The sequence below is a fragment of the Equus asinus genome, chromosome 2 (assembly GCF_041296235.1).
Source record: "Equus asinus isolate D_3611 breed Donkey chromosome 2, EquAss-T2T_v2, whole genome shotgun sequence".
NCBI lineage: Eukaryota > Metazoa > Chordata > Mammalia > Perissodactyla > Equidae > Equus > Equus asinus.
In genome coordinates this window covers 131,720,916-131,736,928 of record NC_091791.1, presented here as the reverse complement: position 1 = coordinate 131,736,928, position 16,013 = coordinate 131,720,916, and the positions used below count along the sequence as shown (strand labels likewise).

The following is a 16,013-nucleotide window of genomic DNA, read 5'->3' as shown; positions in this document are numbered from 1 at the left end:
ATTTGGGCCTGATAGACATATACAGAATAGGGAACAACAGCAGATGACACATTCTTCTCAAGTAGACACACAACATTCTCCAAGATAGACTACACGTTAGGCCACAAAACAAGTCTTAACAACTTTAAGATGAAAATCATACCAAGTATCTTCTCTGATCGCAGTGGGATGAAGCTGGAAATCAATATTAGGAGCAAAACAGGAAAATCCACAAATATGTGGAAATTAAACAACACGCTCTTAAAACAATCGATGGGTCAAAGAAGAAATCACAAGGGAATTTAGAAAATATCTGGAGATAAATGAAAACACAATATACCAAAACTTAGGGCATGCAGCAAAAGCAGTAGGAAGAGGGAAGTTTATAGTAGTAAATGCTTACATTAAAAAAGAAAGATCTCAAATCAATAACCTTACTCCTCAAAAAACTGGAGAAAGAAAAACAAAATACAAAGTCAGCAGAAGGAAAGAAATAATAAAGATTATAGCAGAGATAAATGGAAGAGAGAATAGAAAAAAAAACATCAGTGAGACCAAGAGTTGGTTTTTTTGAAAAGATCAAAATTGACAACTTCTTAGCTAGACTAAGAAAAAAAGAAGGAAGATTCAAATAGCTAAAATTAGAACTGAAAAGGGAGACATTACAACTGATGCCACAGAAATAAAAAGGATTATAGGAGACTACTGTGGAAAATTATATGCCAACAAATTGGATAACCTAGAAGAAATGGATAAATTCCTAGAAATACACAACTTACCAAGACTGAACATGAAGAAATGAGAAATCTGAACAAACCTATAACTAGTGAGGAGGTTGAAGCTGCAATCGAAAAGCCCAGGGCCTCATGGCCTCATTGGAGAATCCTACCAAACATTTAAAGAAGAGTTAATACCAATCCTTTTCAAACCCTTCCAGTGAATTGAAGAAGGAATACTCGCAAACTCATTCTATGAGGCCAGCATTACCCTGATCCAAAAACCAGCCAAAGACACAAGAAAAAAGAAAAAAAATTGCATACCAATATCTCTGATGAATATTGATACCAGAACTTTAAACAAAATACTAGTAAACTGAATTCACCAGCACATTAAAGGATCATACAGCATGACCAAGTGGAATTTATAGCTGGAGTGTAAGGATGTTTCAGCATATGATAATCAATATGATATACCACATTAACAAAATGAAGGACAAAAACCACATGATTGTCTCAATGCAGAAAAAGCATTTGAGGTTGGCCCCGTGGCCGAGTGGTTAAGTTTGCGCACTCCGCCTCAGGTGGCCCAGTGTTTCGTTGGTTCGAATCCTGGGTGTGGACATGGCACTGCTCATCAAACCACGCTGAGGAAGCGTCCCACATGCCACAACTAGAAGGACCCACAACGAAGAATATACAACTATGTACCGGGGGGCTTTGGGGAGAAAAAGGAAAAAATAAAATCTTAAAAAAAAAAAAAGAAAAAGCATTTGACAAAATTCAGCACCCTTTTATGATAAAAACTAGGATCAGAAGGAAGCTTCTCATCATAATAAAAGCCATATATGAAAAGACAGCAGCGAATATCGTACTCAATGTGTAAAGACTGAAGGCTCTTCCTCTAAGATCAGGAACGAGGCAAAGATGCCCACTCTCACCACTATTATTCAACATAGTACTGGAAGTTCTAGTCAGAGCAATTAGACAAGAAAAAGAAATAAGACATATAAATTGTAGAGGAAGAAGTAAAATGATCTGCGTTTGCAGATAACATGATCTTTTATGTAGAAGACCCTAAAGATTCCACAAAAACTGTTAGAACTAATCAGCGAATTCAGCAAAGTTGCAGGATGCAAAATCAATGGTCAAAAATTTCTTACATTTCTATATGCTAACAATGACTAATCTGAAAAGGAAGTTAAGCAAACAATTGCATCAGAAAGGATAAAATATTTAGGAATAAACTTAACCAAGAAGAGGGAAGCCTTGTACATTGGAAACAACAAAACATTACTAAGAGAATTCAGAGGATAGAAATAAATGGAAAGACATCCCGTACCCATGTATGTCACTACTACCCAAAGTGATCTACGGATTCAATGAGATCCCTATCAAAAGCCCAATGGCATTTTTTGTAGAAATAGAAAAAAAGAATCCTAGAATTCCTCTGGAATCTCAAGGGACCTCAAATAGCCAAAACACTCTTTTAATGAAGACAGAGTTTGAGGCCTCATACACCTTGATTTCAAAACATTCTGCTAAGCCACAGTGATTAAGACAGTGTGGGACTGACATAAAGACAGATAATATAGACCGATGGAACAGAATAGAGATGCCAGAAAGAAACTCTTGCATATATGGCCAAATGACTTTCAACAAGGGTGCCAGGACTGCGCAATGGGGAAAAGACAGTCTCTTCAACAAGTGGTGTTGGTAAAACTGGATGTTCACGTGCAGAATAATGAAGTTGGACCCTTTACACCATGTGCAAAAATTAACTCAAAATGGATGAAAGACCTAAAAAGTAAGACCTTAAACTATTAAACTCCTAGAAAAAAATGTAGGGAAAAAGCTTCAGTTGAATTTGGCAACGATGTCTTGGATATGACACCAAAAGCACAGGCAACAAAAGGAAAAATAGACAAATGGGACTACACCAAACTTAAAAACTTCTACATGTCGAAACAATCAGCAGAATGAAAAGGCAACCTATAGAATGGGAGGAAATAATTGCAAATCATATATCTGATAAGGGGTTAAAATCCAGAATATATAAGGAACTTCTATAACTCAACAATAAAGAACCAAACAACTTGATTAAAAAATGGGCAAAGGACTTGAATAGACATTTCTCCAAAGAAGATACACAAATGGCCAACAAGCACACAAAATGATGTTCAACTTCACTGATGATTAAGGAAAGGTAAATTAAAACCACGTGAGCTATCATTTCACACCTTCTCAGGATGGCCACTATCAAAAGAACCAGAGGATGTGGAAACACTGGAATCCTCGCCTACTATTGGGGGGAATGTAAAATGCTGTAGCCTTTATGGAAAACAGTATGGGGGGTCCCTCAAAAAATAAAAATTAGAATTACCATATGATCCAGCAATTCCCCCTCTGGGTATATATCCAGAAGAAGTCAAAGCAGGATCTTGAAGGGATAATTTGCACACCTATGTTCATCACAACATTAGTCACAATAGCCAAGAGGTGGAAGTAACCCAGATGTCAATGAACAGATGAATGCATAAAGAAAATGTGGTATATACATACAATGGAATATTATGCAGTATTAAAAAAGGAAGGAAATCCTGTCATATGCTACAGCATAGATGAACCTCAAGAACATTATGATAAGCAAAATAAGCCAGTCACAAAAGCATAAATGCTGTATGATTATACTCGTGTGAAGCATCTAAAGTAGTCAAAATCATAGAAACAGAAAGTAGAAATAGAGGTTACCAAGGGGGTGGGGAAATTAGTGTTTAGTGAGTATAAAGTTTCAGTGTTTCATAACAAAAAAGTTCTAGAGATCTCTTGAACAACAATGTGAATATACTGAACACTACTCAATTTCACACTTAAAAATGGTTAAGGTGGTAAATTTAATGTTATGTGTTTTTTACCACAATAAAAAATATTGGCCAGGGTAGGGGGAAGGTAGATTCTTAAGTAACCAGGTAAACGTTGTAACTGATTATGGTTTAAAGGAAGGTAGTATTTTTAACATTGAGAAAAATGGTTCACAGACCAGGTAAGTAGAGAGTGGGAAGAAGGCAAAGATTAAAAGAAAAGGCTATGTATTTATCCTACCCTCTTTCCCCAAAATCCTGGTTTATCCACCTTCCCCTCCACATGCCACCATGTGGGAGGGGAAGGATTACTTGCCACCCCATTCCATTATGAAACATGGGTTCAGAGAATATGAGAAATTTAGAAAAGTGCATAAGCTTCATTTTCCATTTAAATCACTGGAAGAAGTCTTGTTTTGCTGCAGTCTTATTTTAAAAGTGTTTATAGTTGTGCTAATATATATGATGTTTATATCATTTAACATTTAGATGAAACGTTCATATAAATAAACACTACAATATAAATGTTGACTATTTATAGAACTAGTTTTGAGTTTTATAGTGCAGGTGATCTTCTTTGTATTATTAGAAAATGTTAATCATATTTTACTCCTTGTACCTCTTAATTTAGTGGGCCAGCTTTTAATTTTTCTTTCCATATCCCCCTGCTGCTCTCTTTTTAGTTTCAGTAGTTTTAGCAGTTTATTTTAAATTGACATCAGCTTTCAAAATTCAGATTACAGAAAAACAATTATAGATATAATCCATAATTATAGTACTTTTATTGTTTTCTGTTTGGCTAAAGGAACAATCCCTTTAGAGTTATTCTAGAACAGTAAAGTAATATATTTTAGGTATGTTTTTACTCTAAAAAGTAAAACTTAGTAATGACAACTCATCTATATATCAAATTTGTAGAATAATAAAAGAGATTTGTTCCCTTTGAAATATGTAAATATGGTGTCTGACTGTGCATTTGAATTGCCCTTGTGATATACACAGCTCAAAATAAATGAGTTTCTGTTGTTTGTGTGCCATTTAGCTAAAGGCAAGGAAAATAATTAAAAATGTTTTTGCTCCTTGGGAAATGTTTAGTTCCCATTTATTAAAAATAGAGGTAGAAGGGGGCCGGCCCTGTGGCCAAGTGGTTAAGTTCGCCACTCCGCTTCTGTAGCCCAGGGTTTTCTCCAGTTCGGATCCTGGGCACAGACATGGCACCGCTTATCAAGCCATGCTGAGGCGGCGTCCCACATAGCACAACCAGAAGAACCTACAACTAGAATATACAACTATGTACCAAGGAGTTTTGGGGAGAAGAAGAAAAGAAGAGGAAGATTGGCAACAGATGTTAGCTCAGGGCCAATCTTTAAAAAAAAAAAAAACAGAGTAGAAGAATGTTTGAGAACCTACTTTGTGAAATGCTCACCAGACCTATAAATTAAAATACAATGACTTGGAGTTGATAAAGAAAAAAAAAAAACTTGTTGGAAACTTATTTATGATGATGACAAAGAAAAAGTTGTGAAATTATTCTTTTGTTTTTTTGGGGGGTTTTTTTTGAGGAAGATTAGCCCTGAGCTAACTACTGCCAATCCTCCTCTTTTTGCTGAGGAAGACTCGCCCTGAGCTAACATCCGTGCCCATCTTACCCTACTTTATACGTGAGACACCTACCACAGCATGGCTTTTTGCCAGGGGGTGCCATGTCCGTACCTGGGATCCGAACCGGCAAACCCCGGGCCGCCAAGAAGCGGAACGTGCAAAGTTAACTGCTGTACCACTGGGCTGGCCCCCTGAAATTATTCTTAATATCACACTATTTCTTTCTTTTTACAAGGAAAAATACATATTTTATTGACTTTTTTAGGATCCTTTTGATATAAGCTGATTTAAATTTGTATCTAAGTAGGGCATTTTCTCCTCTCTCTCAGCATTATCATAATACAGCAGTATTATGTTATAGTAAGGTTAATGGCATCAGAAAACTTGTTTGGGAGTTGTTTTCACAGTGTTTATTTGCAAATGATGCAGATAACCACTGTGTCCTATAAAGGGAAAAGGGGAATTTGTAATTACAAGATGCAGATGTTCAAAACTCAGCTTCTCTTCTGATAGCAAGTTAGAGAAATCAGTCTCCATTTGTAGATAAGTATTTAGAATTTCATGATTGTTTTTAAAATCCAGGAATATGAGGATAATTATCATATAATACTTTGTGAATCTTTGAAGCAAGGCATTTGTGTGACAGCTAATAATAACGCATTTGAAAGTGAACTTTTCCTTTCTTATACCCATTTATAAATGTCTTCCTGTGCCATTCATGTAGCAGTGTTCCTTAAAAACTCTGTTGGGAAACTTGTCAGTGTGGCTGATCATAAGGGCTTAAGAGTTGCTCTCTCCCCAGAAAGATGGACTGACAGCTGGGGATTATAGGGATGAAGATATGTGAGATAAAGCGTGTTAGAGAATAACTGCTTTCCAGAGTAGACATTTACGGCCTATGGCTTAGAGTCTGAAACAATCTTTATTTCTTATCTCCTTATCCATTGTTTTAAACTATCAGAAGTAGCTTACTAGTTCTGTAGTACATGAAACTTGTCTACTATTACTGTATTTGTCTAGGATTTTTAGTCTATGATTTCTCTACAGTATTAAGGCAGTAACAAAAATACCTGCTTACGAGGAATTTGCACTTCACAAGTAAGTTAGGATCTGACTTAAGACACAAAAATTTAATTTAGCACCTTCAACCAGATCGTTATTTGGAAAATGTTTCTGAACTAATGCAGCATGTCTTGGTTAATGGTAAATAGATGATTTTTCTGTTAGAAGAGCTAGTTTGTTCTTTTTTGCATTTTCATCAGGTACTTAAGTAAATCAAATCATAAAAATTGAACAGAAGTGTAGAAGGGAGTGGTGAAGTTGTTTAATCCTGTGTGAGCATAGAAAAGAATGACTGAGCTGGGGTTTGGATGGGTCTCCTGTTACCTTACAAAATGATTTGAAGCAAATACGTTTCTGTATTTTAATTAATAATGGGTGACATATATTGAGCACTTACTATCTGTCAGGCACTATGCAATAAATATAATGTAACCCCCAAAATTTTATGATGTAGATGATATTTTTATCCCCATTTTACAAAACTGAGGCTCAGAGAGACTTAATGACATTCAAGATTCACACAGTAAGTAGTGGGGTCAGGATTCAAACCTAGGTAGTCTAACTCCAGAATTCATACTCAGGGCTGCCTCGTAAAGTGTTGCATACATCCTACACAAAGTCCATGAATGCTGCTTCCTGGAACTCCTCCATGTGCCTGCCAAAGCCTTATCAGTACATAGGACCATCTTCCTGCTGTATATTTCCAAGTGCTGAGGATAAGGAGATGAGTCTGATGTATTTCTAGTAGGAGGAGACACACACATAAATAAATAGTATAGTCATATGCATGGTAAAGTTGGGAGCAGAGAAGGAATCTACCAGTTTTCTCTGCGTCCTCGCTGTCCATACTTCTGATACTGTAAACTTGCATTACTCCCTTCTCATGAGTTTATCGCACATTCTGGGTCCTTTTTTATTCTTCATCACTACATCCTGTTGAAGTAAGAAGGAAACAGTGTTACTTTAGAGATAGAAAAAGAGACGCAGAAAGGTTAAGTTCTTTTCCTAGAGGCGCAGTAAATCATTGATACCAGAACAATAATTTGGGGCCCCAAATGACAGTTAATTTCCTTGGTAGACTAGAAAATTGCACATTTCCCTGAAATTCTTCCAAGAATCTTTTCTTCATTTAACTCATATCCTTTTCAAGCCTTTATATTTTTCAAGCTTGCAAATATGTGGAAAATCTTTTCCTGGTATTTTAGCAAGTAATGTGGTTATTCAAAGTAGATAACTTCTATAGTTTATGGCCATTGTGGCCTCTGGGGACCCCACAGCGGTAATCCAGCTGCAGTGTATGAGGTGTCCTCCACCGAAGGAGGTCGTGATATGGCAGATCTCTGGGCAGCTTCTCTGCCTTGTACCAAAGCTAGCAGTTCAGGGACCAGATGAAGCAGATTTTATTGTTCAAAGGACAGACTCAACCTGTGTCAGCTTAAGCAACATTTGCAGGGCCGGAAGAGAAAGTCTTATAACATACTGGAGATACTAGAGGTCCAGGGGTATTTGTTGAATTGCCTGTGTGGGTGCCAAGTGAGGGAAGAATACAGAGGGTGAACACACCTGGCTTCCTTCTCAGAGCTGCCATTTGGCAATTATGCCAAACATCATGGGGAATGCTTGCCATTCATTTCATTTTGACCTGTGAACTGCTCTAGTTCAGAGCTCAGATTGATAGTAAATGTCATATATCTGTATCCCTCAGTATTTAGTAACACATTCTTTTTTCCTTTCCCAAATTCCTTGTAAAGTGGTTCTTAACTTTTTTGGATCAGGGACTATACTAAGAATTTCATGAAAGCACTCTCTCCAGAAAAATGCACACACTTAGAAAATTTTGCATATAATTTCAAGGGGTTCAAGGCCCTTTCCCTCAAACGCCCATCTGTGAGCTGTGGCTTGGGAGTAAATAACTGTTGACTGTAGACTTTCCATAGTCACTGTGTTTAATATCCGAAGAAATACTATAACTTTTAACCTGTAGATGTTTCACAGAAAATGTGTTTAATCTTCTGCCATATTGATGAAAAGTAAATGCAGTATGTGTTAAATCAGAACACAGACACATTGCTTCAGAAAATTTTTATCATAAACTTAAATTTTGAATAACAGCTATCTAATATTTCCTTTTGTCTCCCTATTTTAAAGCTCGGTAAAATGAGGCTGACAATTCCATGTCGGGCCCTTACATGCTCTCATCTGCAGTGTTTTGATGCAACTCTTTATATTCAAATGAATGAGAAAAAACCAACCTGGGTTTGTCCTGTGTGTGATAAGAAGGCTCCCTATGAACACCTTATTATTGATGGGTATGTGAACTTGAAAGTTTTTCCTTGTACTTTGAAATGATCGTCTGTTATCTGAGTTTGTTATCCATCAGGTTTGGGATAAAAATTCTACAGGTAGTGTTTCCTGTTTATGTATTTTAGAGTTTTCATGATTCTAGAAATCAATATTTTTTCAAAGTAATTAACATTGTATACATTTTTCCTTTTTAACTTGATGTCCTCTTGTTTTGGAAATGCATTCTTTACTCTCAGTGCCTGCTGACATTGACCATTTAAAGCACCAGTGCAGGATGTGCGTACCCCTTTTCCTAACATGAATCCATCTACCCCCTAGACTTGCAGACCATATTAGATAAAGAATGAAGGAGTTGTGAAACTGTGGTTAACTTAAGCTCACCAGAAATTGGGCTTGTTTTTGCACATTTTCTGTTGCTTGAATCATGGTCCATCATACCTATTCCGCACTGAAGGTCTCCTAAAACTGATCAGCACGCTGAGTAGCAGCTTACTTTGTTTTTCTATCCCCTCTGAAATACTTGTTTTTGTCATTCTTGTCCACCTGCAGCATGACAACAGTTATTTTTTTAACACTCCTGTGTTTGATCTGTCCCAGCAGACATTTTGGGATGTTTCTCTAAATTCTCCCCTATTCTCTAGCTTCCTTTTTGCCACTGAACAAAGATAAATTGTGAAAAGAAAGATCTTAATATTTCCTGTACTCTCTAGTAAAACACTTAAGGCAACTGATCTATAGTATGTGAGAAAACATAGGAGTCTGGGTGTGTAACATCAGGAATGGAATACATTTAGCAATACAAGTGTAACCCAGAGCTTGAAAGATGTCAGATCAGTCACAGGAGAAAAAGTAAACATGTAACTTAAATGTTTTATGCTTAATTTTTCAGAGATGACAGTGATCACTAACTCTGAATTGAATAATATTTTACCAGCTGTGTATATTATATAGCTTTAGATATCCCCATCAATTGGAATTTTTCTTTCATTATAAAAGCCATGCACACACGCGCACACACACTTAGAAATTGGAAAACGCAGGAAAATAAAAAGCTTTTGTGGTGTGTTATTTTCTGATTTTTGTTTTCACATAATTGTGATTGCACAGTATTAATATTTTTTATCCTTTGGTTTCATTTAACATTATAACCTAAGAATTTGACCATTAATTTTACACAGTTTTTGCAAATCTCATTTTTAAATATCTGCATGATATTTGTCAAGGAGACTTGACATTCAGTACATATTTTTGTATTGCTTCAGTTTATCCATTATGCTTATTGTAGGCGATTTAGACTATGTAAAAAGGGTATAAAGAAGAAAAATATCCATAATGTCACCACTCAGATAACTGCTATTTATATACCAGACTAACACAGAATTTTATTTTTAGAATATAGAGTTTTCTTTTCTTCGCCTCTTCCTACTTTTTATATTTTCCCATGTTATTAAAAATCTTTGGAAACCTCATTTTTCATGGTTGCATAATATTTCCTTGCATAAAGTTACCATAATTTAGGTAGCTGTTTTCTTATTTAGCCCTAGATTTTGAGAACAAATATAACTGTCTATTCCACTTTCTTCCTCCTCATTTGTACTTGTGCAAAGCATAGAAGGTCTGAATGTTTTTTGAACAGTAATAATTCTAATCTGTGTTCATTTTGAATGTGATATTCAAATGACAAATTGTTTTTTATAGCTTGTTTATGGAAATCCTAAAGTACTGTACAGATTGTGATGAAATACAGTTTAAGGAGGATGGCTCTTGGGCACCTATGAGATCAAAAAAGGAAGTGCAGGAAGTTTCTGCCTCTTACAATGGAGTTGATGGTGAGTGTTAGTTTTCCAGAAGGGTGGGGCAATCTCCCTGCTGTTGTAAAGCCTTGGTTTTCAATAGTAAAAAGCATAAATTTTTAAAAATCACTCAGCAGTATATGGATAGCTCAATAACTCTTATTAAATTATTAAATGTTCAGAAGTAGTAAAACTCCGTTTAAATTCACTTTTTTGCCAGCTTTTAAAATTTTGTGGTATAGATTTCAAAATAACATAGTCTAATAAGTCATTTGTAAAGTCATGCTTTTGAAATGGTATCCTTTAAAATTTTTAACAGATTTTGTACAGATTAGTGAACATTCCTTTTTCATTTACATTTTTTTTCCTGGCCTTTAGTATGTTTTTGCTGGAAGGAGGCTATAACTTTTTTAAAATGTTACCATAGCATTCCTTAAGCATATCAGGCACTGTACAGGTAAACATATGTAATGTATAGTCTTTGCCTTCAAACTGCTTTTATTCTGAAGTGGACATACATTTTGATGTTTGCCCTATTTCATGATTGTTTTTCAAAAAAATCCTTTAACAACCAATAATAAATAGTAGGGGTTTTTTGTTTGTTTTGTTTTAATAATAAATAGTAGTTTTAATCTTAGGGGAACAGAGCCACTGTTGGTTTTCTAGTTTCTCACCCCAGCAATGTTATAGGTCTAAACTATACCTGATAAATTAATCCACAGACACACTGAGAAAAAGAAGAGAGGTGTCATAGGTCTTCTTTGCCTTGTGTTTTTAATCATTCCTACACAGGATGCTTGACCTCCACGTTGGAGCATCAAGTGGCTTCTCACCACCAGTCCTCAAATAAAAATAAGAAAGTAGAGGTGATAGACCTAACCATAGACAGTTCATCTGATGAAGAGGAGGAAGAGCCATCTGCCAAGAGGACCTGTCCTTCCTTGTCTCCCACATCACCACTGAATAATAAAGGGTAAGTGCTAAGCCCTTAAAAAAGTCATTGTGAAAGTAAATTTTAAAAGATCTGCCAAATAACATGATTATGCATGATAGTAATACTTAGCAATCAAAGAATCGGTTGAATTTTTCCCAGGTGTGTGATAATTCTTGAGGGGTTGGGATAATGCATTAAAGGGGTCACTTGGATACAGTATTCATCATACCAAAAGATGATTCTAGTACAGTGGTTCTCAAACTTTAGTGTACATCAGAATCACCTGGAGGGCTTATTAAAACACATATGCTTCCCTATCCCCCCATGTCTGATTCAGGAATAGGGACTGAGAAAATTTGTATTTCTAGTAAGTTCCCAGGTGATCCTAATACTGATTATAGGATTTAGAACATTTACTCCAACGGGAAAATGTGTGCTGTGAATTAACCCTAAGTTGAGTGTTTCAAGTGGAAAGCAGAGGAACACCAGATGAATGCTTTAAACCTGTCCCACGATGTGTAAGGCTGGCAGTGAAAGAAGTCTAAGACCTAAGTTACAGTACACAGTGCTTTCTGTTTTGCAGACTCATTTCCCGTATTTCCCATTAGTCTCATGTCAGTAATAATGTGCCTTGGTTATGCTTCAGTTCAGTTCATGAAACACTGTTATCTACTTGATGTAAAACTCCCTGTGCTAAACATGGGTGATAATAAAGTGAGTAAGTACAGTCCTAACCTTAAACAGCTTAACATTTTCTAGAGAATAGTAAAGCAAGTAGCTAACTCTAGCTGTACTCTTAAACAGACTTATTGTTAGTCTCAAGAGACACATCGGGGATTCTTAGCAAAAAGACTTCCTGTTTTGCTGAGGCCCAATTGGAACACACTAAAGGTAAATCTAGAAATAGATGCGCCCCTTTTTAGGTATCGTGAGAATTATGTGGCCTGTGGTAACTGAATAGGGGCTCTTGGAAAAATCTCGTTCCAACAAACAGTCGTGCCTGAGGAAAGAATGAGAATGAGAGGAGAGCAGTCCACAGAAACCGTGGTTACAGGTTTCAAGGTGCAAGAGGGGAAGTTAACACTAGACCAAGAGCAGGCATTCCGTGCGTGGAGTCAAATCATTTTCAGGTTAGATACTGTTTCATGAGATAAAAAGATCTTCTATTTGAACATATTTGTAGTTACTTGAAAGATAAAGTTGCCACAGTAAAGAGCACAATCATGATAAATGTAGCTCCTCTCTCATTAGGGGACTTACACTGTTTCAGGAATCTTCATAATACAAACAGACTACACAAGTTGATATTTTCACTCTCGAGTAGCTTATCTCAGCATTACACACAGACAGAAAGAAAGACATTACAAGCAGTATCCTTATTCTAAACAAAGTGAATATTTAAACACTAATTCTACTTTAAATCCTACTTTATGAACTTTACCTCTGATGAAAGCCTACCTTGATGGCTGTTGCCCAGCAAGCCTGACCTTATTATTACACTAACTTATTGTATAAATCTCCGTGGGAGAAAAAAGAAAAGTCAAATTACCAGAAGCTGATGTAGTTAGAACAAATTTCTATAGAATTTTGATTCCAAGATATTTTATATTTAATATCAAAACATAGTATAACCAGATACATGTTATATTATTTCTTTAAATGCCATACCTGCAACATTAAAAGATATTTCATAAATCTCTGGGTATACAAATACTTTATGGATTAAATGCATCATTATATATGTTAGTTCTACTCTTTAGAATATTAATAGTCATATATGTATGTAAACTATGTAATAATTTTACTGTCTGACTATACATTTTTCCTTGAACTTTTTTGAATGTTTAGAAATCTACTATTTCTTCTTTGGATATTTACTTTGCTGTTTCTCCAAAAATAGCTGTGTTTATTATGTTTGGAAAATTACATTAGACGCATTAGCTGCTTCCTTGAGCTTCCCAGTGACTAATTAAACCCAGATATAATATTTGCAAATGCCAGACCTTTCCCTCTCTATTTTCAGATAGAAACAGCAACCTGAAAGTTTATGATATTTTTAGAAGGATAACACCATATTCAATACGAGTGGCCATTTTACAATAATGACTAGCCAATAAGTAGAAACCTACACCCAGCATATTGTATTTGTTGTTGTGCATTGTAAAGGTAGAAACTCATTTCAGAATATTATCACAAAATTGAAAGAAAAGGAGCCAGCCAGGAATTAAAAAGAGACAAACATTGGTAAATGTAAAATGTTTTGCTGTATTTAATCACTGAGTGTTTAGTATTCATCCAGAAATTTCCTTTGCTGTTTGGTATACCAAGATGTTTTCAAAGACTAGGATTTCAACTGCTTTCTTCTCTCTTGTAATCCCTTAGGCGTTGTCAGAGGAGACAGCTAATGGAAATTGGTACTTTTTATAGATGTAAGAGGTTTAATTAAGTTTCCATTAAGCGAAACGTTTTTATGAGGTGGATGAGAGTGTATTTTATGCTTCATTTCCCATTCATAAAAATGTGGTAGATGGTCATAACTAGAACTCTATTCCTGGAAATCCAACCTTGGCATCTTGCAAAATGTTCTGTATCAATGAAATGGCATCTCTACACCCCAAGTACTTTCCATGAAGTTTTAAAAGCAAAAGACAGTCTCTTGATACCTTCTTTTCTCTTTATTTTCTATAACTTAATGTGCCTATTCACCTCTTGTATGGTTGGGATAGCATATGACCCTTTGTTTGCACTCAGAACTATTAGAATTTTTTCTTTTTCTTTTCAAAATCGTTTCAGTTCTTCCTTTTCTTTTTCCTTTCTCCATCCTTTTTGCTTTTTCCTCAATTTTTGATGAAGAAAAAAAGATTCAACAACTTAGCTACTTAAAACATTTCACTCTGTTCTTCCAGAATCCCTCTTTTTGTTTTTTTTTCTTTTCCAGTTATACTATTCTCCCTTTAAAAACTCTCCACCACCTGTTCATTTTAGAGCATGGCTTCTCCTTGTCTTGCTCTCTTCGTTCATTCAGCAGGCCTTTTATGCAGTGTGCTGATGACTGTGTGACTGTGCTGGGCACCGTGTGTACCAAGAAAAACAGTACCTAGCTTCTGTTGTCATAAAGTTTACAAGTCTGGGGGCCAGCTGTTAAATCCTCACTGCTCAGTTTGCTCCATTCCCCAGTCTTGTCTATATGCGTTTTCTTTGTAAGAACTTACCTGTACTTTTTTTTTTTTTAAGATTCTATGTTTTTCCTTTTTCTCCCCAAAGCCCCCCAGTACATAGTTGTATATTCTTCGTTGTGGGTCCTTCTAGTTGTGGCATGTGGGACGCTGCCTCAGCGTGGTTTGACGAGCAGAGCCATGTCCGCGCCCAGGATTCGAACCAACGAAACACTGGGCCGCCTGCAGCAGAGCGCCCAAACCCAACCACTCTGCCACGGGGCCAGCCCCTACCTGTACTTTTTTAATAGCCGATATTCCAGTGTTTATTTTTAAGAGGTTTCAGAATTTCCTGTGCTGTAGATACATTTCACTCATATCCCATTGAAGTGGCTCAGCCATGCCTTCCCCCTGCATTCTTGAAAGTGTAGATGATGATGTTCCGAAGACAGCATATGACTTAGGAATGTTGGATACTGTTGTATCTAACCATTTCTCCCTGTAGCCTCTCTGAAATGCTATTAAGTATACAAATTATTTCCTAATAATTATGGTAGTCTAAGTTAGATATTACTCTGCTTGTCTTTCATTCTAGCACAAAAGCTAGGATTCATTGTAAGATGTAACCCCTTTGTTTGTCAAACTTAAAAGTTTAGTTGACTCATGAAAATTATGCAGACCTTTCCTTTTTCTAGCATATTAAGTCTTCCACATCAAGCATCTCCAGTGTCCCGCACCCCAAGCCTCCCTGCTGTAGACACAAGCTACATTAACACATCCCTCATCCAAGACTACAGGCATCCTTTCCACATGACACCCATGCCTTATGACTTACAAGGTGAGTCACCGGTTCTTCTGTCTTGTCAGATAGCATTATGAATTTCTTTGATGTATATAGTCTTCTTCGGGGTGAGTCTGAGGAGGAACTGAAAGATTGAAAAAACAGGAGCTTGGACCTAGGGAACTGAGAGAGATACGTACTGTGGTCATAAGTAAATACACATCCCGTTCCTTGTTTGTATCTTCATCAATAGCCAGTGTTTTACTACCAGTGGTAAAACTAGGGCAATGATAGGAGTTTCAAATGTTTCAAATGTTTTCAGTGTGAGTTTCAAAGTAGTCTAGTTGTTTTTGGATGACTTCCACTATGTTGCCTTGAATTCTTACATTTATGAAAATTATTTTTTGTTCCCTGAATCCAGTTATAATGCAGCAGGCATTGTGGGTAACTATGTTGTATTGTCTTTTAGGTAATGCTGAATTGAGACATTGGAAAGTTTTAATTTTTGTTCCAGTGAGCTTGATTCTTCTTTTTAAAAGTAGTCTGAAATGTCAGTATACTCATTTGTACAATGTATTTTGAGTTCATAATAATCATTTCCATTATCAAGAATTATTAGTTATTCCCATATGTTTTTGTAATTTAATTTGTATATTTAGCCATATAATCTAAGAACATTTTTCTTTTTTATTACAAAAATCCATATATGCTCATAGTAGAAAATTTAATACAAAAACAAAGTGAAGTTTCACTCAACTCCCCCCCAAGGAATCTTGGGAGCTAAGATAGTTGAGTAGATTTTTAGTGATTTTTAGTAGATTTTTTA

The 16,013-nt window shown here is 36.0% G+C and overlaps 1 protein-coding gene across 2 annotated transcripts in view; it reads left to right on the top strand.

The window, feature by feature from the left end:
* PIAS1 (protein inhibitor of activated STAT 1) overlaps positions 1-16,013 on the top strand; it is a 113,640-nt gene that overhangs the window by 92,137 nt on the left and 5,490 nt on the right. For both annotated transcript variants that reach the window (XM_044764644.2, XM_070499245.1), the window contains exons 9-12: positions 8,369-8,529; positions 10,223-10,353; positions 11,110-11,290; positions 15,102-15,244. In XM_044764644.2, the coding sequence (XP_044620579.1) occupies positions 8,369-8,529; positions 10,223-10,353; positions 11,110-11,290; positions 15,102-15,244 (616 nt within the window). The remainder of the gene's footprint in view (positions 1-8,368; positions 8,530-10,222; positions 10,354-11,109; positions 11,291-15,101; positions 15,245-16,013) is intronic.